Consider the following 26,395-nt stretch of genomic DNA (forward strand, 5'->3'; position numbering starts at 1 on the left):
CTCTTGTTTGCTCCGTGGGCCTCTCAGCCAGGGATTCCCCGGAAGTGTTACCAGAACAAGAGAGGGGGGGAAAAAGGGGGGGGGGGAGAGAAAGAACAGTGATAGGCTTTGGGTTGAAGAATATAATTTTTAGAGAAAAAAAATGTTCCCTCAGGCAGCTGCTCTAGGACCCTAGAAAAAGACTTTGGTGATTTCCCAGCATCTGTTTTATCCCCGCAGATGGCCATCACTCATGTAAATATTCCTATATCTTAAGCTGCTGCCACAATAAGAACTGCTTAACGATTATTATAAAGGCATTTCCAACCGTTCGTTTTAAGGGAAGGTTTAATAAAAGTAGAGGTTATAGAGTGGGAAAGATCTTAAAGGTCATACAGTTATAATTTTAAATGAAAATATTAAGTCAAAATTCTCATTCTATTAAAAAAAACAGTTGACGTTAAGATGAACAAATTCAACACAGAGCAAGAAGCTCTTTTGTCTCTTGGGCACATAAAAAATAATGAAGAGTTTTAGTAATAAAATGAAACAACAGAAACAAATATAACTCACACCCATTATAAACTTTCCTTGTAAGAGACCTCCCTGTCTCAGGAAACGGGAGATTATCTACCATCATTCCTTATAGAACATGAGTACAGAATTCTATAATCACTCTTTCTCTCAGATGTATGTCTGTCTCCCTCTCTCGCTCTTTCCCTCCCCCTCTCCCCTCCCCCTCCCCTTGCCCCTTCTCCTCACCTCCCTCGTGTGTGTGTGTGTGTGTGGGGGGGTGTATGGTTTCTACTGCTGCTGCCATCAAACACCATGACTAAAAAGCAAGTTGGGGAGAAAAGGCTTTATTTGGCTTATACTTTCATATTGCTGTTCACAACCAGAGGAAGTCAGGACAGGAATTCAAGCAGGGCAGGAACCTGGAGGAAGGAGCTGATGCAAAGGCCATGGAGGGGTGCTGCTTTCTGGTTTGTTTCACATGGCTTGCTCAGCCTACTTTCTTATTGAACCCAGGACCACCAACCCTGGGACGGTCCCACCCACAGTGGACTGGGCCCTCCCACATTGATTACCAGTTCAGAAAATGCCTAACAACTGGATGCCATGGAGGCATTTTCTCAATCGAGGCGCCTTTCTCTCTGATGATACCAGCTTGGGTCAAGTTGACACACAGAACCAGCCAGTACAGTGCATGCATGTGTGTGTGTGTGTGTGTGTGTGTGTCTATATGTGTGTGCATGTGTACAGTGCACATATGTGTGAATGTGTGTTTGTGTGCATGTGTACAGGTGTGCATACTCTCATGCGATGGCACAGTGGAAAGCTTTGGCTACTGCTTGGTATTCAGGTACCACCCTCCTGTAGCTGGGTACCATTTTGTAGTTGTTTGTTTTAGACAAGGTGCCTCCCAGGGCTGAATTTCCCAACTTGTATATGCTGGCTGGCCAAAATTCCTGTTGCTGTCTTCCTAGTACTATGATTACAAGAACATGATAGCATGCTTCGCTTTTTAACGTGGAGGGAGGACTAAACTCGGGTCCCCATGCTGGCAAATTGGAAGGCAAATGCTTTAAAGACTAGGTCATCATTTCTCTACCCTATTTGTTCTTAACATCCTTTTTGCCCTTACAGTAAGTAGATGGTATATATTATTATATATTAATAAAGATATTATAAAATCTTGTGTGGGCAGGGGTGCACTTACATGGGCCAGATGATATAATCTTGCATCGTCTGTTGAAAGTCTAAGTAATAAACATTGAATGTTCTACTTAAACACTGCCAAGATTAAAAATCTGAATGTATCTATCATTGTTTTTTTTATGTGAATGTCAACAACATTTTTAAATGCCTCATGGAAATGATGTGCCTCAGTAGCTAATAATTCTGAAGTCATTTTTTATCTACATAATTATATTGAGACAGAATCTCATGTAGAGATTGAGACAGAATCTCATGTAGGCTGGCCCTTATGTAGCCTAGGATAATGAACTTCCATTTCTGATCTTCCTGCCTCCATCTTCCACAAGCGCATACCACCACGCTCTGGTTTATACATCTCTTTGAGTCAAACCCAGGGCTTTGGGTGTGCTAGGCAATCTCTCTATCAACTGACCTATACCCCAGATGTATATCCACAGAAGAAATGAGTGCAAACATCAGTTAAGGGATACCATCAGCCATGCTTGCAAACATTTTACAGCTGTGAGCATGCCTCTGAAATCTCGCTACGCTATAACCACACAGCCCCCTCCCTCTGGAATCTGTTTGCTCTTAGGAAAATTTGCCACAATTTTTGTTGTTGTTGTTGTTGTTGTTGTTTTTCAAGTAAAGGAGATTTGACTTGGATAAACAGTTCCTAGTTGTTCAAATAGTTAATCCTCCTAATTTGTGGCAGGAAAAGACAAATACACAGGACAGAGTAGGGTAGTAATGGTGGTGGAGTGTGTGTGTGTGTGTTTCCCCAAAGTTTGCTTTAACCAGAAATAAGGTTAACCATTCCAAAGAAAGAAACTGCTTCTTTATGGCTCAGTGCTATGGGCATTTTTGTCATCTTGCAGCATAGTTCCAAGCACACACACACACACACACACACACACACACACACACACACACACCAAGTTAAACTTGCCATTCATCGAAAAGTAAAACTGGCATTTAGATCATTATCAGAACAAAAACTCAATCTACAAACTTTTGAACCATGAAACAAATGGCTCCCAGGTGGTAATCCTAGAGGCAGCCAATTCTAGCATTCAGTTTGAAAGAAAAGGGATTGTTTCCATAGAAGCAAGACTATGGCAGAGCAGAGCCATCTCTGTTGTCACCTTCTGTCCTCTCTCACCTTAGGGTTAGGCTATTCAGACAATTCCTGGATAGCAGTAATTCCTGGTAAGCTCCCTCCCCTATGTTTGGCTGTGTGTGTGTGTGTGTGTGTGTGTGTGTGTGTGTGTGTGTGTGTGTGTTGCAATGCCTGATTTGAGGAGTGCATAAGGAGGAGAGGTGGAGAGAATGTGCCTGTCTTACAGGGGTCTTACAGGAGTGGGGCACCGGACTGGCACAATCACTTTCTCCAGTCTAGCTGAGCTTGCTGTCCCTGACCAGCAATGCGTGTTTACTAACGCACAGAACATGCCAGGGTATTCACTCCGTGCAGGTTGCACCGCTGCACCATCAGCGCAATTCTCCAGATGACCCACTGGAGAGAAGACGACTGGGAAGAAGTAAAGATGAGGTGATAGCTCAGACAGGGAAATGCTTGAGTCGCAAGACTGGGGACCTGAGTTCTGTCCTTCAAAACCAACGTGAAGAAAGTCAAGCATGGCGTGTATACGTGTTGCCCAAGTGCTGCGGAAGCGGAGACAGATGGATCTCTGGTGCTCACTGGCCAGCTGGTCTGCCTAACCAGCACACCCCAGGTCATGAGATACTCTTTCCTAAAAGAAGGTGGACCGAGCCTGAGGAATGGCACACAAATTTGACCTCTGCCCTCGATTTGCGCATGCGCACCCCACACTCTCAAAGTGGTTTGGTTTGTGTGTGTGTGTGTGTGTGTGTGTGTGTGTGTGTGTGTGTGTATACATTAAAATGCAAGAAAAGAAAAGCGCTCCCTACTAGGCAGCACAATGACTGAGGAAAATAAAATCAGGAAATGTAGTACGCCTCCTGCTTCGCTGTTCCTGACTTCGCGTGGTCGGTCGTTACTATATTTGCAGCACTGTACGCCTCTGGAAGCCTGAAGACCATGCTACACCATGATTTCATGCTAGTCTACTCCAAGACTGTGCTTTTTGGTAAACACTGCATTGCTTTATTTCTAACATTATCTGTATGCACTTCAGTATCTTTATATTGTAATCTTCAGATTACAAATGCATGTTAGTCTTGCTTCCCTAACCATAAACTATAGTACTTAGGGGAAAAGACTGGGGCTTATAAATTTTTTGTTCACAAACTACCCAGGGCAGTACTATGTGTGTGTGTGTGTGTGTGTATGTTCATTTATTTAATCATAGTTTGTGTGTTTATTTATTTAATCATAGTTTGTTTGACAACTTTGAATGGCATCTGTCTGTACAATTATGATATAATAAATCTCTTATGTTACAGAAGAAGATTCTAAGAGAATAATATTTAACTGTGACAAACTGATGCCAGCTGACTTATGGAGTACTTAATTATGTATTATTGCTATGACTGCCTCACTCAGTCTTCCAGACAGGAAATCAGGCTCAGGGAGGTGGCTTGGTTTGCAGAGACACAGCGTGGCCTCAAATACAGTTCCATTTGGTTCTGTGTTTCAGAGGCTTACCCATAGTTATGGTGAGCCATCAGTACCTAAGTTCCCCGTTTCTGACTCTAAGTTGTTTCTAATTGAGTGTGTAATTGAGTGTGTGTGTGTTGGGATAGTAGTCTTGTGACAGAATTTAGTACAAAATGGTAGCAAAGTGGCTTCAGCTATTGTTGATCCCTCAAACTTATTGGGTCATCTCAGGGACTGAGGTGGTATCTGCCTTTGTCACTGTCTTCACTTTGACCGGAAAAGTAACTGTCTCATGAATGGTGCCCGAGCACACCCAGAATAATCAGTTGCTGATTTTCAGAGGGGTCTGGGTACTAAAATGTACCACTAGTTTCTATAAAATTACAGAGCTAGGCAGCCTACTGTTACCTCTGTTAGAATCAAATCAAGCTCTGAAGTTGCACACCGACAGCAACAAAACAAATTATGGTTAACATTTTCTCCTTTTCACCACAGACTCTGATTATCTGTATAAAAATCAAGTTGCAGGCTGGAGAGATGGCTCTGTGGCCAGAGGCAGTTGCTACAAACCCTGGTGACTTGAGATCAAGACCCAGAACCCATACAGTAAAACCTCCACACACATGCTATGGCACACACATGTTTACACAATGCAAAAAAAAAAAATATATATATAATCTAGTATTTTAAACATCTGGTTAAACATCAGTATCTTGGAAGACTTGTGTAATGTTTGTGAGTCTCGGGAGCCTGCTTCTCTGATAGCTTGTGTCTCTCCATTACCTGGCTAGGACCCTTCCATCATCCCATATAAGTCTGTCTTCTTGAGAATGATTCTCATTTCAACCATCTATCTCTTTGGTCTCCTGGACATTGTCACCCAAAAGTTGGTTGTTGCTTGGGAAAGATACAATTCATCAACCTCTGGGGATGTCCTGACTGATGCTAAAAAGTGAATGAACTGATTCCCCCAGGCCTGTTTTAGTGCAGGCCTGCACTAAAATACCTGTGTGTGTGCGTGCGTGCGTGTGTGTGTGTGTGTGTGTGTGTGTGTGTGTGTGTATCTGTCCCTGTCTCCCTCTTTCTTCCTCTTTCTTCCTCTCTGTCTATCCACCCCTCCCTTGGATAAAGAAATGTGATCTCTGAAATAGAACACAGAGAAATACCACATTGGTCTTACAACCTGGAAGATTAAAATCAGAAGCAAATAAAATAAAATAAAATAAATGCTGCTCCAAAAGATGATTGTTAGGCACTGATGTCAACACAGCTAAGTTAAAAAAATAAAGCTCATGGGATATTCCCTGATTCGCATCTGTACTTTAGGTAAGCTTTATCCCTTTAGAGAATAAATGCTCCGGCACACCTTTTGAAAAGGTCATTTTTATCCTTTCCTTTTGATGTCTCAATAAATCTATAGCTGCAATACTCTTGGTTTGGTAGATATAGATTAATACATTATATTCTTATGAGCAACCAGTGAAGCAGTAAAAATTGCTAGTCTTCCATTTCAACTGAAAGCCTGCCTCGGAACAAGTTGTTAGAACATGTTCAGAGATGTCTATCACAGGAACATATAATAGGATAAATTGACTGTGGGAGAGGAAGGCGGGAATTAGTCACTCAGAAGTTGGTGGTAGAGAGCCAAGGGTAACCTCCACACCAGGGTTGGCAGCCATAAGATAAACTGGCAACCCGCCTTCATTTTTCTTCATAATGCAGTCATGAATTTTCTATCCGTTTGGATAATAAAGCTACAAAACAAAGAAAAAAATACAATATATGAGGGAGATTTAAAGCTTCTTTATTCATGGAATGTTCCTTTGACATTCTTAATTTCATAACAGAGGAAAGCACGGTCAACTTAATTAAATAAAAAATGATAAGGTTTGTGTAAGTGAGACCCCCTTCACTGCAGCCATGAGGGCAACTTAAGGAATCTTCAGTGCTCTCCAGTGGTTATAGAAAGACGCCCTCTACAGTCAACTCTTTTCTAGAATATCACCTCATTTGTAGATGCCAATGATAACGGAGATAACCCATCTGTAACCTATGTACGCTGTGCTCTGGAGAAGACAAGGCTCATTCTAACTAACTTAACATGGCTGGCTGGCTCACCTTTGCTCCTGGGACAGTGCAGAGTGGTGCAAGAGCCAGGCCTGTGTAAAAGGATGGTGAGTCCACCCAAAGGTGAAAAAGGGTCAGCGTACAGCTGAGAGAGTTCTGAAAAAAAAAAAAAACTAGGAGCCTCCAACAAGGAAAATACAATTTTCCCTTGGGAATTGATGGAACCGAAATGAATAGCTGCAGAGGTGGCAACACTTGAAACACCTAGCCCTTAAGCTAGTTATAAAAACAAGATAAAATCGAGTTCTTCCAGATTACTGATGGCTATAATGAGAAGAAGACTCCATCAGAAGAACACACTGGAAAGGAGAAACCGAAAACAAAGTTACATGATGGTATTCTCTGTTCCAACAGAGTGTTATCTACTCCGAGGTCTAGATAGAGCTGGGAAGTCCTGGCAGCTTCAGCTAGCCCCAACACCTTGCTTATTATTTGCATAGGGCTCTGCAACTTTCTCCATAATGTATATTAGCCAAATATAGACCGTTTAAGTGTGTGTGGTGGTTGGGGCAGAGAGCTGCCATGTTAGGCCAATTTCAACCTTTCTGTTGGAGGTTGTTTCATAACATACAGCCCTACTGGATTGTTTCTGGTATTCTAGATTATGTCCTCGATACATTTTTTTTTTTAAGTTCTCAGCAAAGAATAGATTCTAATATGCAGCGGCTCATCTCTCAGATCTCATTATCTTGTACTCACAAGCATCACAATGAAACAACTGACTAAGGACTTCTGAATACAAGTAAATATAGAAGCTCCATGTAAATATGCCCGTCAAAGCACAAGACGAGAGAGAGAGAGTTCTGAACAATTGTTGATGCCTTCTTTCATCTGAAGTGCCGTTTTCTCTGTACATCAGATAACACATTGATTCTAGCACACTTCAGTTCTCAATTTTCCATAAACCATAAAAACCTTAATGACTTTTCTAAAGCTCAAGGGATGAAACAATCAATTAATTTTCACAGTAGTACAACGCTGTCAAAACCAGACTACTATTTAATAAAATTTCAGATACTTAGGTTCTACACATTAGCAGTTCAATGAAAAAAAAACAAAAAACCTCTCCTTCTTTTACCACCGAATACAAAGTTAAAATATGGACCAATTAAAAAGAGAGTTCAAGTATCTTAACCTTTATTATAGACACCAAACTGCAAGGCTCTTGAAAGGACATTTTTTTCCCTAGGGTTCAACCTGATGCTGAGCCTTCAACGTAATTGCTCCCAAGTCTTCACAAAGTGTACACACACACTCACGCATGGGGAAAGAGAGACAGACAGACAGACAGACATACACACAGACACACAAACACATATACACACACAGGAAGAGAGAGAGACATACACACAGACACACAAACACATACACACACACACAGGAAGAGAGAGAGACATATACACAGACATACACAAACACACGCAGATACACACATGCACACACAGACAGACAGATACACACAGATGGAGAGAGAGAGAGAGAGAGAGAGAGAGAGAGAGAGAGAGAGAGAGAGACATACACACAGGCACACACATAGACAGGCACATGCACAAGCAGGCAGACAGACAGACAGACACACAGACTGACAGACAGACACAGACATGTGTACACACGCACATATACAGACACATGCACATACACACAGACACACACTGACAGACAGACACACACATACGTATACAGACAGATACACACAGAGAAACATATACACACAGAGACAGACACACTGCATAAACAGGCAGACAGACAGACAGAGGGACAGACAGACAGACAGACAGACAGACAGACACACACACACACACACACACACACACACACACAGGGTTGGGGGAGGAGAGAGAGATGTTAAATCTTTACCTAAAGTTATCACTGCCAAGCTGTCTATCTCTTTGGGGTGTTTCTTCAAAGTAGAAATCCCCAGAAGGGAACAGAAGATGGAAAAACCAAAGTCCTTCGTCCTTTGATTAGGGACCAGACAGACCTTAGCATGCATTCTGTCATGATAATAGATTGTCTTTAGAAAGCAGAGATTATCAGGTGGGGCCAGTACAGTTTGGGGAAGGCAGAGGGGAGGTGGAACGGTCTGCATCTTGAAATGGCCCCATGGTCGCCTGCCGGTGGGTATGGGGGCGGTGGATGGAAAAGAGGCTGAGGAGTCTGAATTTGAAAAGGCTACAGGCAGCTTCAAAGAGAATTTTATTTCAGGCTGTTCTGAATATGACTAAGACCAAAACACTGGATAATTGGGATTGTGAACTGAGGTAAAAATAGAACTAAATTACAGGTAGATAAGTAGAATCTGCTACGTTTCCTTAACTTGGATGTGGACTGTATGCCGCTCAAGTAAAAGCATGGCTGTGTCTCTTGCTTGATAAAGTCTACGTTGTGGAAACCCCACAGGGCGCCTCATTTGGGACTGCTTGGGGGCTTTGTTCTGTTTCTGACTTGGTTCTGGATTTTTCTGCTTTGGCTTTTTCTGTGAGTGGTAATATAAGCAATTAGTAATTGTGAAGGCATTCTCTTGAAAATTCTTCAATTCGTCTCTGGTCTCTCTTTCACAAGCCTGGGTCTGGTCTAGTCCACAGGACCCCCATGTTCTCTCAGGAAGACTTGTCATTTGTCCTGATCGTCTGTTCAGTTTCAAGGCAGCTGTTGATAATTACATCCTTTACTGCCTGGTCTACTGTTTCTCACAATTTTGAATCACTGCATCGCCTGCCTGTTAATCATTTATAGGCTTTTGTTTCTGTCGTCTCAATCTTTTCTGGTCTTCCACGGAGCTCTCTGCACAAGACCTCACTCTGCCAGTATCTGCATCAGGCCCAGGGCAGCTTCTCACTCTGAGAGCAGGTTTCCAGTTCCTCCAGGAAGCTGACCTACCTACCTTGTGGTGTCTAGACTTGCTACTGCCATTGTGAAGTGTATGTAGTTATGTTTTCCTACCCTCATTCCCTATCTAAAGATCAGACGGCCGTGTGGGTGGGCAAACAGAAAGGCTGTTAAGCATTCAAGACATAAATAAGAAGCAAGAGGCAACCGAGTCACCAAGTGCAAGAAAGCTAATCGTATCATAAATCTTCTAAGTTATTTTCCATTTACATAACTAGTAGCAAATATCACTGGCGGCGGTTAAGTAATGTAGACCCAAACTAGGAGAGACTCTCGCCATGGATCCTAATGAAACATCGTATATAATAAGTGTGGAATAAAAAGGCTCATTGAACAGATTTGAAGACATCAATGAGAATATAAACAAATGCTCCTACATGCGTAATACATATGTGTCAAGCACTTCACATCCCTTGCTGAGCCTGAATTTTGTGGGCTGTAAGAGGAAGTAAGCTCACAAATTCTTAAGGGATTAAAGAAAACCTTTTGCTACACTAGACAGCAATTGATCTGAGGCTTGTGTTCCTCGGATTTCAACAGATTGGCTGGTCAGGGCCCCACAGCTAGAGGGGCCAAGAGTGGAACTTAGTGATAAGGTAAAAGGGAAACATTTTGTCTTCACAAGATACTTTGTTCTCTCTCCTTGCTGAGACGTCCTGCCTTCATGATGTCATCGGTTTGTTTCCTTCCAGAGGTTCAATCGCTGTTAGTTTGAAGTTGGCAAATTGAACATTATTGGGAATTTTGACACAACCAGATAGGGACAATTCTATGAGAGTGAGAGTACAGCTTTGCAAATGGCTCCGTTGGCAGAGGCAAAAGTGCAACTGAGATATCTCCTCTTCAAGTCTTTAGCTTTCCGACCGCAAAACTGCTGATAAATACATCGATTCTGGAGTAGCATTACAACAGTACCAAAGTCATTTGTTCTTGCTACTTAAAAAAAATTGTTAAAATATTCCTTTAAAATGTGATTGACATGGGCTGGAGAGACGGTTTACTGGTTAAGAGCATTGACTGCTTTTCTAGAGGACCCGGGTTCAATTCCCAGCACCCACATGGTGGCTCATGACTATCTTTAACTCCAGTTATGGAGGACCTGGCACCCTCACATAGACATGCATGCAGGCAAAACACCACTGTACATAATAAAATAAAATGAAATGTATTAAAAACATAATAGTTATAAGTTTCATAACAATGTCTTGGCCAGCTACGGTCTACTTAGAGGACAGTGGTAGTTCTGGGGGAATATATCAGAGTTGTCACCTTGTCACACTGTAGCCATCAAAAGATAGTAGTGCAAGTTCTGTTGGGGTGCTGCTGGTGTCAGCACACCGGGTGTGTGTCACTCACACAAAAGCATATTGCACATCCTTAGGTATAGTGCGTTCCTCTTGGTAATGACTATTAGGCACTTACTGTTTTCTGTGCTTTGAATTGTTTCCTTCAGTACTGGGGACTGAACCTGGGATCTCTTGCATGCTGGGTTGGTGCTCTACCATTCTACTCCCACTCCTTACTGTTATTTTAGAGTTTTCTCCTTTTCCTTACATAAAACAGATGCAGGCCCTAGACTCAGACATCTCTGAAGTTTTGAATCTCTTGAGAGCTTGATTTACACTTATGTGTTCTTCTGGCTATAGGAGCCACAGGGCATTACACACATGTGTGCATGTGCACACATGCTCAGATACATACATACTAGGTATTTACCAGAGCATCGCCATCTAGGTTCCTGCAAATACTCCCTGAAACATGTACACAAGATCAGCAGATGATACTTTTCTCAAAAAAAAAAATCTCCATTGTTAAGTAACTGCTTTTTAAAAGCCAAAAGAAAAAAAAAGGTAAAAAATGCTTGAAAAGAGATAAGGCCCATAGTGAGAAAGAACATTTCATGGCTTTTCTCATCCCCTCTGGAGCATTTTTTTTTTTTTTTTTTTGACATTTTGCTTCTTGTTAACTTAAGAAATCATGTGTATTGATAAATACCATTGTTTTATGCTTTTTAGGAAGAACATTCCCGGTGATGCACAGCTGCAATCCTAGACCCAAGAGGCTGAGACAGGAGGGTGGTGGGTTGGAAGCTAGCCAAGTTCACAATTTTTGGTACACAGTGAAGCCTTGTCTCAAAGACCAATGCTTGGGCAAAACGGCTCAGCCAGGAAAAGGCTCTTGCTACACAAGGCTGAGTTTGCTTCCCTGAACAAGAAGAGAAGTGACTCTTGTGAGCAAGTTGTCCTCTGGTGTGCAGATATTATGTGCACACACACACACACACACACACACACAAACACACACACACAAACACAAACACACACAAACACACACACACAGACAAATTCTTAAAAATCCAAGAGAAAGGCAATAAATCTGTCTTTGAACATAGATCCTATCCGATACCTCACGATTACATAAGTATAATATAAATAAAATCAGCTGGCTAAGCCTTACCAAAACTTTGCTACACTCACATTTATGATTCACTAAATGATTCAGACTTTTTGAAGGTTGTGGTTTTGCATAAAATATCTTCTTCCAGTTGGGGTAGCAGGAATGCTCGAAACCCTGTCTTGCTATTATTCTCTCTAGAACTTCCCCTCAGGCTGACGTCTCCTTCCCACAAGTCTTCCCACAGAAACACCTACAATGCAAATATAAGACTTAAGGTTCTCCCTGACTCCAGACATGTAAACATGGCAAAAGCTGCGGACCAGGGAAGCCTAGATGGTTGTGTGTAACCCCTTTGTTCAATGTTACATGATGAGAACTTACGGTTGTCTTTTAAACTGATCGGTGTTTAAGGGTTTTGCAAGGTTCAGTGTAGTTTATGTAAACAATTCCCTAATACCGGACATTCTGAATCATTTGCAGCTTCTTGCCATAAAATGAAGATCCGATAAGACATCTTGGTACATAAACTCTTGGCCGTATCCTTGACTGTCTTCTTGGGAGATGCTTACAACTATAGCCGAGGAGGGCAGAACATGTAGTTGGCAGATTGTGCCTGTTGCCAGGTTTGTTTCCCCAGACAACAGTGTCAGTATGGACATAACCTGGAGCATGATTGTCCTCAGGTGGCTTCTGTCCACCTGTCTTTGCTACTTAGGGAAAGTCCATATCAATAAGCTCTTACTTGTCACCCAAATATTTCCCTTTTGTTTTTCTATTCTCATTTATCACCTGCTACCATGATAATGACCCCCTTCCACTCCCCTCCCACCCCCTGGGGGTTTGTACACTCTGTTCTATGCCCTGAGTTTCCACCAAGCCTCTTCCAGTCAGTCTTCACTGGCTGCAGCTTCTCTCAGTATCCACAGACACTTCTCTGTTCTACTTTTTCAGACCCTCAAGGGAGGAAACCTAAATCCATTATTAGCCGTCCCCAGCCCCAAGTCAGGAAGGTAAGAATCACCTATTTAATTTTCTGATGAAATGTTTATTTATGTCTAGTCTTCCAGTCAATTGGCAGCCTGTGTTCTTGCTAATCATGTCAGTAACCATCACCCTGGAACTCAGCTACTGACTTCTGTCTGGACCAAAAGCATTCTCTTAGAAATATTGTTAGGCTTCTTAATTTTAGGAACAAATAAAATTTCTGTCATGAGTACAATTATGAGCTCTGTCTTCCTGACCATACGGCAGGTTTATGCAGGAAAGAGACTATTTTTTAATATTCGTTCCTTTTAGCGAGTGCCCATTGAGTACACACAACTTACAGGGAGCAATGACGGATATCAGGGCCCATTCCTAACACAGTGATACGGATCTTAACTAAAACTTAATGGATGGGCCCTCTCAGAACCAGCATTTCAGACTTCAGAGGGTGATACGACATTGCTTCTATTGTTACTTTTGCTTGACAGATAATTCAGAACCCAAAGTAGCAGGGGATACAGGTTTTCTCAAGTGGAGAGCTGGGGTTTGAATCTAAACCTCTGGGCTTCAGAATTCAGCTGGATAGACACACCCTTCTACTATGGGGCAGATCATATCTATGTAAACCAGAAGATATATATGGTGGTGTGGGTCTTGGCGAGATGACGGAAATTATGATCTAAAGAAACAGTAGAAAAAGTTGGATAGGCATAAAAGCGGTACTTCGAGGTGGGGTGGGGAGATGGTAAGAGCCCATCACTCCGGGGCGCAGATTCTGGATCTAGCACATTTTTGTGGTACAACGATTTTTCTTAGCCTCAGGCACTCGAACTATTTTAGTTCTAACGAGCAGTTGAGTATAGAAACGCACATTCCGTTAAGGAATGGAAGCCGCACGGAATGGATGGAAGGGGCTTCAAGGGACTTCCAGGGCAGCTGAAGCAAGCAAGCAAACAAGGGAGAGGAGGAAGCACTGGCAAGTATGGAGAACTCTGGCAGAGGGGCTCGGGGAACAGCCACCAGGACAGTGGCGGGGAGAGAAGTGAGCAGGAGGCTAGCCAGGTGGTTTACTTTAGGGAGAGCAAGGTTGGCGGTGGTGCCCGTGATGAGGAAGTGAGTTGGGAACAGGCTGTTGGGATTATCCAGGAAGCAGATAATAAAAGGCAGGAATCAGGGCGATGCCATGAGAAAGAAGAGAGATTAAGAATTACTCCCAAATTAAGTCAGAAAGAATTTGGTAACCAACTGGGGATTTGGGACTGACTGAAAATGTTCTTTCCTTTTCAGCCCCAGGGGCCCCAGGCGATGAGACTGCAAGTGGAAGATGGGCCGGGTGTGAATCAGAATCCAAAACTGGGCCGTCAGCAGTACAGAGGCCTTTGTGAACAGTTTGAAGGGAAAGAGCAGGGCGTGGTGGGGGAGCGTTTGGGTGTCAGTGTGCCAAAGGCTCTGGTAGGAAGGTGAGTTCTTTGCCATTATCCTCTCCTTTTAAGAGTCAATCCCAGAGTTCCACACAAGGGAGCTTTCTTTCCATGCTTATCAGGGGAATCTTTATACTCTCTCTAAACTAATTATTCTTTTGAGAGTTTGATGAAAACTGGATTGTTATTGGGCCTGGGTATGATTGTGAATGCATTCACTTACGGGAATGCTTTCGCATTCACTTGTAGTGCATTTTTCTGGAACCCTCTAATGTACTCTGTAAGGCTTCTCTTGTCAACCAAGTTAATACTGTTTCCCACCCATGATTAAGTCTCTACCAGGGACTGGACTAGGCATCTGACCTATGTTCGCACACTTAATTCTTCCCATGACATGAGCTTTCCGTTTTCAGGCATCAGAAGAATACAGTGTTTGACTTGGGGAGATTCACAGAGCTAGAATGCGGTAGAACCAGAAACTGAACATAGGTCTCTGTGTTAGCACTCTCCAGAGACCCAGACAGAGGGATTCATTTAGAGGACCTGGCCCTGATGAGCTTCAGGCTCTGCGGGACGTGCTGGGGAGCTAGAGACCCAGGAGACATGATGGTTGGTTGATGTTGCGTTTTCAGCCCGAGTCAAAGTTCTGAGAATCAAACTTTGACTGATCAAAGGTTTGGGACCCAGGCAAGGTGACTTCTTGTTTACACAAAGGAAGAAGTACCAAGTCCTCTTCCATGGCAGTCAGTGGGGAGGGAGCTGTTTTCACAAAAGGGGTTAACCTTTAGTTCTGGCCAGACCTTCAAGTGACAGGATAGATTCTCCTCACACTGGGGGTGGGGTGGGGGTGAGGTGGGAGAAGTAGGGGGAGGGGTGAAGCAGTCTGTTTTAGCCACTTAACTAGTTTTAGCCACTTAACTGATTGAAGTTTGTTTATCCTAGAAACATCCTCTCAGAAACATCTGAACTAATGTTTATAATGTTTATGTTTTTATTAGTTGTGTATTAAGTGTGCAAGCCGATGGAGGAGTACATTGTTACAGTTTTATACCTCATGTAACATGATGGCTCCCACCCAGTTACACTCCCCGCCTCCCTACCTTTGGTCCACTTCCTCGTTCTTGGTTACTCTTCTACTTTCTTGTCAGTTATGGTTTTCTCTAGACTCCACCTGTGAGTGAGCACACAGACACTTATCTTTTTGAATCTGGTTTATTTCACCTAACAGGATGATATCCAGTTCCTTTCCAAAAATGAGGGAGGGGATGTCTGTCTGTCGGTCATCTATCAATCTCTTATCTATCTATCTATCTATCTATCTATCTCTATCTATCTCTATCTATCTATCTATCTATCTATCTATCTATCTATCTATCATCTATCTATAGTCTATCATCTATGTATCTATGTATGTATCTATCTTCTATTATCTATCATCTATAATCTATAATTTATCTTCTATAATCTATTTATCTATCCATCTAGTTATTTTCCATCTATTATCTATCTATAGTTTATCATCTATAGTCTTTCATCTATATATCTATATATGTGTCTCTCTGGCTATTTTCTATTATCTATCATCTATTTATCTTCTATAATTTATCTATTTATTTATCTATCATTATCTATATCTATCCATCTGTACTGGCTGGTTTTGTGTGTTAACTTGATAGAAGAGTCATCAGAGAGAAAGGAGCCTCCCTTAAGGAAATGCCTCCATGAGATCCAGCTGTAAGGCGTTTTCTCAATTAGTGATCAAGGGTGGGTGGGCCCAGCCCACTTTGGGTGGTGTCATCCCTGAGCCAGTAGTCCTGGGTTCTATAAGAAAGCAAGCTAAGCAGGCCATGAGAAGCAAGCCAGTGTGAAGCACCCCTCCATGGCCTCTGCATTACCTCCTGCCTCCAGGTTCCTGGCTTGTTTAAGTTCCTGATTTCCTCCAATAATGAAGTATGATACGGAAGTTCGAGTCAAATAAACCTGTTTCTTTCCAACTTGTTTTTGATCATGGTGTCTCTTCACAGCAATAAAACCCTAACTAAGACACTATCATGTTTTAAAAATCCATTCTTCTGGGCAGACACCTAGGATAATTCTGCATCTCGGCTCCCACAGTGTGCTGGGTTGATTCTTTTCAGCTTAGACCCAAGAGTGGTATAGGTGGGTCATAAATGAGTTCTGTTCATGTTTAGATAAAACGTCCTGCCCGTTTCCGTTCTGGATGAACTATCGCACAATGAAGGGGCACACAAACTACACACCCAGCTCTGAAGAGAAGTACAAATAACCAGTAAAGAGAACTCGACATCTGTAGGGATCTGGGAAATGCAAATAGAAAGTACACAGAGATTCTATTTCACCCTGGTCAGAATGGTCACCATCAAGAAAACAAACACAAACCAAGAATGCCAATGAGGATTTGAGGGGCAAGGAACACATGTATGCTGATCGTGGGAATGTCAATCGGTCTGGATTAATGTTTTGCCAAAGATCTTGGTGCCTGGTGGTCCAGTCATGTTGGCATAAAATGAGCCAACTTTTGACTGGAACCTCTGTGCTCTCTTCTGTCATTTTATAGCACACTGTGACTTTTAAAAAAGTGAACATTCTTTTTTTACTTTTGGAAGTTCTTTCTCCTGTTACAAACTCCCAACTCAAGATTTTAAATAAAAATCAACACAGGCTTCTCCTGTTTGTTTTCTGCTGTCTACCCTTTTCCCACAAGAAGATAACACTTCCCGAGAAGGTTCTTTCATTTCAAATGTTCAAAGAGGGCTTTGCAGGTAAAAGTGAGTTAGTAACATCTAAAAAAATGCACTTACCCAGTAGGCGTATAGGTGGGGCATTAAAAGAGTATTCAAAGAGTTTTAAATTCACTGCATGCAGTGGCAAGCAGGTGCTGGATTTCTGTAGCATGGCTGAGATTTTCAGGCTGGTTTAATATGCTGTAGGTTTCTGTGTGAAGAGTCAACGCATAGTTTTAAAAAAAATATGAAGTGGGCGTTTCCAGGCCTTGGAACAAATTTTAAATAATGGCTGGGATTTTACCTCTCCTGCAGAACTCTTCCCATCCCTAAAACCAAATACCTCAGACTCCTACCATCATTAGAGTGAAGGCCTTGTGAGCAAGAGACTAGAGAGCCTAATGTCAGAATACAAAGAAATGAAAGGGACACACATGTTCTCAGGTCTTTAAATGACTAATGACAGGGAAACTATGACAAAACAATACAATTAACACTTTCTGTTTACAGAATCAGTCAATGAATCTTTTTGTTTTGTTTTGTTTTAAGATAAGATCTCACTATGTAGCCCTGGCCATGCTGGAACTCACTTTGTAGACCAGACTGGCCTCAAACTCAGAGATCCACCTGTCTTAGCCTCCTGAGTGCTGGCATTAAAGGCATGCACCATCACCAACTGGCCTAGAATTTTCCTTTCTTCCCAGGTGAAAAGGATATTAGAATTAAGAGAATATGCTTCCATTCCTTTTTCTTTAGAAAACTATAAAATTGAGACCAAGCAAGGCCACCTTTAGCAGTGTGTCCCATGGTCTTACCTTAACCTAACTTGCTTAAGGTAAATCAGTGTCAATTTTTAATTCTGTAAACTTAGGTTATAAGACCATTCAAGCTGCTCTAGATTCTTGGAAGAATTTATGTTCAAAGTAATTTCACAGATTTGAGATCTTGTCTGGAAAACATGGCTGCGGGATAGGTACTTCCTTTTTTATCTATTTATTTATTTTTGAGTTAATTTAATTACAGCTTTTCTCCATTTCCTTCCCTCCTCCAAATTCTCTTATATATCCCCCTTTCTTGACTGTGGTGGTCTGAATATGCTTGGCCCAGAGAGTGGCACTATTAGGAGGCATGGCCTTGTTGGAGGAAGTATGTCACTGTAGGGGTGGGCTTTGAGACCCTCTTCCTAGCTGCCTGGAAGATAGTAGTCTTCTCCTGTTTGTCTTCAGAACAAGATATAGAACTCTCAGCTCTTCTAGTGCCAAGCCTGCCTGGATACTGCCATGTTTCCCGCCATGATGAAAATGGATTGAACCTCAGAACGAGTAAGCCAGCCTCAATTAAATGCTGTTCTTCATAAGAGTTGCCTTGGTCATGGTGTCTCTTCACAACAATGGAAACCCTAAGACACCAACTCTTTTTCAAATTCACGTCTCTCCCCCCACCACCTTGGATTAATTATTGCCCATTCTTTAAAGGACACTGATTTTTCAAATTTACTAAAGAATAAAAAGAATGTGCCTAGCTATTTGAGATCTAGTTTTTTTTTTTTAAATAAAGCTGAAGATAATGTTACAATTTCTTTGAATAGACTTTCAGATACATTGTTTTGAATATAAGGCTACATCAGACAATGGAAATAAAACTGAGCACATTAGACTCAATTTAAATAATCCAGTATTATTTTTCTAATATTTTTCTGTCAAGTTATCTGAGTAATACATTGAGAAGGACTCATAAAGAGAATATTTTCCTACAAGAAATGCCAGGGGTAGCTCAAGTGAGGGCAAATGCTATCACCAATGAGCTTCTTTGAGCTTGTTTCCTTTGTAGCTAGAGATATAAAGAGAAAAAAGCTACATTATCCCTGACACAGCTCAGGACTTAGTTGATGACGTATGCAATGATGATGCAAGATGTTCGATATCAGTGAACAGATATTTGAGATAAATAACATGAGGTGGGGGAAGTTATGACTTCAAGAGTTTGTTACTTGCAGCTGTATAATTCACAATATCTGACCCTACTATCTAAGATGTGCTAATTTGAACTACTATTAAAATAAAAAAAATTTGTATCCCTAAAATAAAATAAAAAATAAAAAAATTCTTGTGTCCAAGAGTCCAACACACAGTAGGGATTTTATCAGAGTTAAAACACAATCAGTAGGTATGAGTTAGAACTCTGTCATTGATAGGCTATCACTTTGGTGGGGCAACCGTACTGTTGATTGAAAGAAAACCTTGTGAATAAGAGTCAGTTCATATTAGAGGTTTATTGGGTAGGTCCCCCAGAATAACACCTGTTAGAATAGTCATCCACATTTTAAATATTACACCAAATGCTCCAGCGGTTTTTGTGTCGCTGGGAACTGAGTGTATGCCTGTACTTGTAGCCAGCCTGGTTATAGCTGGATGGCCTTTAATCTTTCTGGAAAATCAAGTTACATTCTTGCAACAAACTTAGGGCAAGATCAAAGTTATGCCATCTGTTTCCTGGACTTTACAAAGAGTCTGAAAGGAGCAAGATCAGATGAGATTGGGGTAGGGGAGGGCAATACAGAGTTTCTCTGTGTAGTTTTGGCAGTCTTGAAACTTGCTCTGTAGACCAGGCTGGCCTCGAACTCAGAGATATACTTGCCTCTGCCTTCCAAGTGCTGGAAGTAAAGGCGTGCGCCACCAAATCACCACTGCCCAGCTCAGATGGGATTTCTGAGAATATCCCCTGGGACTTCGTGACTCTATTTCTACTTAGCCCTTCAGCTCCCTGGCGCTGTATAGTTCTGCTCCAGTATCCTTTCCTTTCTTTCCTTAGGAGAGCCAGCCACTGGTTTTTGGCAGCTGGGCAGTTCTGCAGTGACAACCAACCACTCACACAAGGGGCGACTGCAGGTGCCAACACCCCTGCTTGATCAGACTGTTTATGAGATGGCAGGAGAAGAGACCTTATCTTTAGGTGATGCGTGATTATGCTATCGCGCTGGCGTTGTGAGAGGGAAGACTGGCAAGAGCTGGTGTCCCTAATGAGGGGGAGGAACCACAGTTCCTTCAGAGGCCAAAATAAGCCGCAGAGGCCAAACCCCCAAACCACACTCTAGTAGGTATAGCCTCTGGGGCTCCAAATTCCTCAGAACCTATCAGATAGGAGGGGGAGGCATGGTTATTTTCCAGCCAGAGGCCCAGGCTCGAGGAAATGGATGACATCTCCAAGCAAGACAGACAGCTGCCAAATGTCCCTCTCCTAGCTGCACTGAAATCTCAAGGAAGAGCCCACACGCCTGGGTAGAATCTTCTGGGCTCCGCCACAAAGGCTCCCCCCCCCTCACCCCCTCCCTACCTTTATTCATTTTCCACTGAATTTTTTTTCCTGTGAGCCTATGACAAGAGGAAGAAACTAATCATAAAACCTGATCATAAAATTCCTTCCTACACTTGAAGACAGCTATTAAATTTTCACTCAGCTGAGGATCTATCTGCTAGCATCCTTTAAAACAAAAGAGGCTCCCCGCTCCCACCGTCCCCACCCCTGGGACCAGTGCCGACCATCCCGAAAGTTGCCACTGCCCCTATGTTGAGGGCGAAGTTAGCGAATCCGGAGCTGCGCGTCTCAACTTGGGGGAGGGGGCAACGGGCAGGGCTGGGGAGGGGGAGCGGCGAGAAGGAGGGACTAGAGGGAAGGACACTGCCCCCTGCTTCATCGAGGTCATCGCGGAAGCCGCCAGAGCGGCCGGTCGGGCTCGGGGCGGGAGGCCCGGGAGGAGCGAGCGAGGGCACCCGCAGCGGCGGCGGGGTGCCAGGCTCTGTACCTGGCGGGCCGGGCGCGCCTCGCAGGCCGGCGATCCGGGCGCGGAGGGTGTGAGCGCGCGCGCCCCTCCGTGCCCGCCCAGCCTCGCGCGCGTCTCGGGGGAGAGGCTCCGGCGACAGGCGCCCCGGGAACCCGCTGCTCGGTCCCGCCCGCCCGGAGGAGCTTTGTGCGGCAGCCGCGGCTCCGAGTCCCACCTGCTGGCGGCGGAGGGACGAGGAAGGAGAAGAAGGAGGCGAGGAGGAGGAGGAGGTGGAGGAGGAGGAGCGGAGCGAGGCGGCGCCAGCCCTGAGCTCCCGCCGGCGCCCACCTCCGGGGGCTCGGCGGTCCTACACCGGCCTGCTCCGGTCCCCCGGCCTCGCGGCCACACCGCGCCACCGCGGCTGCAGACCCCCTCTTCCCCACCCCCTCCCCTGCTTTGCCCGGTTACGGCGCGGCCCGACCGCCACCGCCGCCGCCACCGCCACCGCCACCCCCGGGGAGCTCCGGAGACTTGGAGGCGAGCAGCGGGGCGCGCGGCGTCGCCTCAATGTATCGGGGAGTCGCCTCGGCGCCCCAGCCCCGCTGAGCAGCCTCGGGCGTGTTGCTACCGGTCGGAGGGCGTGAGCCAGGAGGCGCGGCGAGCCCCGGAGCCGGCGACCAGCGAGCAAGCGAGCGAGCGAGCGAGCGAGCCCCGGAGCAAGCTCAGGGAGCAGACACCACCATGCCGGGCTGGAAGAAGAACATCCCCATCTGCTTGCAAGCGGAGGAGCAGGAGAGAGGTGAGCCTGGCGGTCGAGCCTGGGGGCCGGGCCGGGCGCCCTCGGTGCCTCCCTGTCCCCCAGCTCCCCGAGACCTGTCCTCGGGGCCGGCAAGGGAGGGGCGCCGTGCCCTCCGGGGGCCGCGCTCCAGGCCAGGTGGCACCTTGCGAAATCTGAGAGGGGGTTTGGGGGTCTGGAGGTGGGAAGCCGAGGGGGACAAGGGAACAGTAATGCGGCAAGCAACTTTTCGCCCGGGGAAAGATTTTGTTTTTCCTGCCGAGGACCTAGAGGGAACTCCAGCTTCTCCTGGGCCGGCTCGCACGTGGAGCCCCGGCTCCTGTCTGTGCGGTGGGCGCTCCGGGTGCTGGGGGTAGGGGAGAAGCTTGCAATGCTTTAAGTGACTTTTCAAACTTTCCTCCTCCTGCCGCGGCCGCCTTTGCGATGTCCCCGCCTCTGGCTGGGCTACGGTGGTGCTGCCAAACCCAAAGTTGCAGGAGACTGGTAAAGGAGGAGAAGAAGGGGGGAAGAGTGTGGGGGCGGAAAGGGGGCGCTGCCTTGGGTCGCTGGAAGGGGGGAGGGGAGACAGAGAGGACTGCCCCTCCCCACCCCCGGCCGGTAGTGACTGCCTAAAAATGAGTTATGCCCAGCGCAGTCCTGGCTTTCTAGTTAATACCGCAGGACTGCGGACTTTTCATAATTACTGTCTATTTTCTTCGTAAGAGACGGCTCTGAGTGCCAGGTGGCTTTGCAGCCCCTTTGTGCTTCCGCCTGGCAAGTGTGCTGGGCACGTTGGTTTGAAGTGACTTGCGGAGAGGAAAGTTGAAGGCCTTTTGCACTCTCAACGCTTGGTTCTGTTGTCATTTTATGGTGTTTGGGTTGTGCAGTGGTTGGCAGTAACCTGGATATGATGTACCGAGGACACCAAAATTTCCTACCAAGGCCCCATGGGGCTGTGGGGTGCTCAGCATCCAGAGGGATTCTTGGCTGTCAAGGTCCACCAGGGTTTATATTCTCCTGCTGCTTACTCCAGCCTGCCTTGGCTTGTTCAAGGAACAGGCTTGAGAATTGAATAGCTTTCAGGATGCAGGGTCTTCATGACTAACAGTTGGTGCTGGAGGTTAAATGGTGCTTCATGGTGGGCGGCGAGGGAGGCAGGAAGCCAATCTGGTGTGTAGAAGGGACAGCGCCGCCCCCCTTCCGCCCCCCAAGAGAATTTGATTCTGCAGCATGGGGATGGGGGGAGCGGGTATGGACTGTGGCTGGCTTTACTGGTCATGCTAAAAGTTTCAGGCTTTTGAAATAATGCTTGCAGCAAAGAAACCAATGTACAGTTTCCAGTTTTTCTCTAGGTGGCACAGCGGTCTTTGGTTGATAGCCTGTTTAATGACTCAGGGAATTTGTCCCTTTAAAAACCACTTCCTTATTAGACGTGTGCATTCATTTCCAGTGCACTTCTGGTATGTGACCCTGGATTTACCCCCTCCAGTGGTATCCATGCTTTCAGAACCGCTTCTGGGTCTGCGTTCCCATAACCGTATTTTAAACCGTGCAGATCCAGGTGCCAGTAATTCACCACCAAGTAAAACCACTGAAAGAAAGCGTTCTGTCAAGCCCTGTCTGTCCTATCAGCTAACTGCTGCAACGTACCTGATGTTAAGTGTGTCAGTTTGATTTAAAAAAAAAAAAATCACCACTGTGATTATCAGAATGCTATAGTGGGTAGGTCTTTTTTTTTTCTTTTTTAAAATTGTAACAAAATGTACTTGTATGTCTTTTAGAAATATGGTAACTTTGAAAGATGATCACCTAATCTGCTTGGTTGAGATAAGACCGGAATTCCTCCAGTACACAAAATCTGAGTCAGAAAACTTGGACTGCCTTAGCTCCTCCAACAGGAGGAAACGGAATGTATGGCACTTAGTTGCTTTTATTTATTTATTTTTTTAAATGTTTCTTCTTCCTTGCTTATGAGATGTTTTTCTAAACAACAAGTGTGTATATAAGTGTATATACATTTATATGTATATTAGTCATATTTTTTGAGGCCCCGTCTTATTGAGAATGTGCAAATGATTTTGTTCTTTAAATATCATGCCTAAACCGAGAGCTTGTGTATGTGGATGCATTGTGTGTAAGTAAATGTATTAGATGCTTATGTGACTTTTAGTATGTCTGTTAGAGGACACTGCTTGGATTATGCCCTTTGCAGAATTTTATTATAAAGTATTGAGTAACTGATGGTTTCTCTTTGCATTTGAAGTAACACTGTGTAGTCTGCCCCACTGCCCCGTGATAACTATAGAAATATAAACGGAAGGATTCAACTATCAGGCCAGTCCCCGTCCCCCCCCCCCCAAATCAGCATGAAATAGATATATTTTTAATATTGTTTGAGAATATAGTCAACCAAAAGGTCAATTTGTAGCATCTTAGCATTAAATCCTAAGGTGGGCTGTGTCTCCAGCCCTTTCCACACCTCTTCCAACCCCAGTTTCCATTTACCACTCTGAAACCCATTCTGGCATTCTGGAGACTAGCATAACTTTTTTTTTTTTTTTTTTTTAATGTGGATTTTATTTTTTTAAAGTATCTTTGCTTTAATTAATTAATTAATGTGAAGTTCTAGCATATATATATATATGTATATATATATATACATACATATATATATATATATATATATATATATATATATATATATGTTTCTATCTCAGCATTACTCCTTTAAAATGTTAATTTTGGTTCAGGGATGGATGGTACCAGCTGGGGAGATAGCTTAGTCAGCATCCATGCAAGCATGAGGATCTGAGTACCAGACTCCAAAGCTCTTCTAAACAAGTCAAGTGCACTGGTCCTTGCCTGCAATGCTCCTGCTGGGGAAGTGGAGACAGGGTGGTGGGTTACTGGATCTTGCTAGTCAGCCGATCCAGCTGAGTTGAGGAGCTCTGGGTTCAGTGAGAAGCCCTGTCTCAAAAACAAGGTAAGTGGGGACTGGTGGTGCATCAGCTCGCAGTGAAGACTTGGGGGGAGGGGGCGTACCTTCTTGGCACTCTCACATACCAAAGGGGTTTTGGCTAGTCTATATAGTTTCCTGTCAAATCTACATGCCATTGATAACTTGGGTTTGTCTTGGAGGCCTCTGTCAAGACAATATTGAATGAGCTATTGCTATCGCATGCAGGGTTGAGCAGAGCAACGGCAACATATGGGTTGTGGCACTCAGTGCTCACACTGCTGAGATGACATGTGGAGACTCACCCGTGTGAGGTGACACGCCATTACAATTCAGAGCACACTTCTCTGTCCTGTTCTCTCCCCCATTTTTTTCTGCTTGAGTGGCTAAACCCAATCCATTCAGAAGCCACCAGATACGCTTTGGGGTAAATGATTTTAGGATAGGAAAGAGTATGATGTTCTCTTTAATATCCCTTCCAATCAAATGAAATTAAGCAGTTTATTGGTTGTTTTACATCTGCTTCTTAGCGGCTGTAATAGGAATGCAGTTACTGAGAAGACAGCACAAAGGCATAGGTACCTCTGTAATTAACAGTGCCTGTCTTTTGCCTTGTGGCTTTCCTTCTGACTCATGAGGCTTTGGTTAGTGAACATTCATTACTGTTTAACAACGTATAGTGAGCATTCAAAATCAAATGTGCTTCTTAGGAAGACTGACATCTTTCTATTGTAAACATAGCCCTTCCTAGTTTATTTTGCGTCAATAGAATAACACGAATTGGCATTTCCTTTAAATTTGAAATTTAGGCTTAATAGAGTATATGGGTACTATCCACTTGTAACAATGTTTCAACTGCATGGTATATTGGCATATGTGCTCACTCGGGAGGAAGGCATCAGTTTTTTTGTATTCCTCCACACCTTTGCCTTTTGAATTTCTCTTGTAAGTTTTGGAGGTCTACATGCGAACGTAGCATCTCTGCTACAGAAGTTACTGTCTGTGGTTTCTGTGTGTTGTTTGGCAATGAGAACTGTAGATACCGTTCCTTGTAGTTAGCTTTGATAAGGCATTGAGGAGAAGGGTGCAGGAGAGGCAGTTTTCCTTGTTGCCTTTATTGTGTACCCTTGGTGTGTTTTATGTCTATATCACATGGAGAGCTGGTGACATCACGTCACACCCTGTGTAATAAAATGCCAGCCTGACATTTGAATTTTGACTGGGGAGCTTTGAGTGGGAGAAGGGAAGAAGGGGAACAAATCTAGAGTCGGTTGGGTGTCGGACACCGTTGGATGCCGCATCTGTGGGGCTTTGTGGAATTATGGGGTTCTATTCTACTTGTAAGGTAGGCATTGCTATCTGATGAGGAACTTGTGACCCACAATCGACACATTTGCTTTTAGTTACAAAGTCAATATCCTGGGTACTAATTTCTAAAAAGAGATAATTAAAAAAAAAAAAAGAAGTCACAATTCATTAGAGAAGCTTTGTAATATTTTACGAGCCCAATAACATCTTGCATTATTCAGCTCAGAAAATGCTGCTGGCAAATCTTTCATCATGAATTCATTAGACAGTTTGTTTGTTTGTTTGTTTTGTTTTTTTAAAAGTTACTTATATGGAAAAGCACTTGCCAGGTATATTTTGTGCTTTCTGTCCACTGACTTTGGAAGATAGACATGCTAACTTGAGTAGTAAAGATGGCGGCGACATGAATGCATTTATCCACTGGTGTTATCTTTAGTTATTTTGTGTGTGTAGGTCATGCCACAGCATGTGGATGGCAGTCAGAGGGCAACCTGTGGGAGTCAGTTATCTCCTAGCCTGTGAGCATCAAGGGTCCAGCTCAGATGGTCAGGCTCTGGACCAGGTCTTATTACCTACTGAGATACCTCACAGTCTCTATTTATTTAATTTTTGATACATAATTTCCCTATGTGGTCCAGGCTTCGCTAGAAAACTCTATCCTTCTTTAGCCCCCAAGTGCTAGGACTTACAGGTGTCCCCCACCACACTTGGGTCAATATGTTCATCAGTAAAATTATTAGACAAGCTTAAAGTAACTCATTTAGGCGAATAGCTTT

At 43.9% G+C, this 26,395-nt stretch overlaps 1 protein-coding gene across 2 annotated transcripts in view; it reads left to right on the forward strand.

The window, feature by feature from the left end:
• The first annotated feature begins 21,068 nt into the window (after nucleotides 1-21,068).
• Nucleotides 21,069-26,395, forward strand: part of Grip1 (glutamate receptor interacting protein 1) — a 636,231-nt gene continuing 630,904 nt past the window's right edge. Inside the window, exon 1 of one of the 2 annotated variants that reach the window (XM_076920329.1) lies at nucleotides 21,069-21,379. In XM_076920329.1, the coding sequence (XP_076776444.1) occupies nucleotides 21,322-21,379 (58 nt within the window). In that variant the 5' untranslated portion in view covers nucleotides 21,069-21,321. The remainder of the gene's footprint in view (nucleotides 21,380-26,395) is intronic. The other variant, XM_076920326.1, reaches the window with a different exon arrangement.

This window comes from Arvicanthis niloticus, chromosome 22 (genome assembly GCF_011762505.2).
Source record: "Arvicanthis niloticus isolate mArvNil1 chromosome 22, mArvNil1.pat.X, whole genome shotgun sequence".
Taxonomy (NCBI): Eukaryota; Metazoa; Chordata; class Mammalia; order Rodentia; family Muridae; genus Arvicanthis; species Arvicanthis niloticus.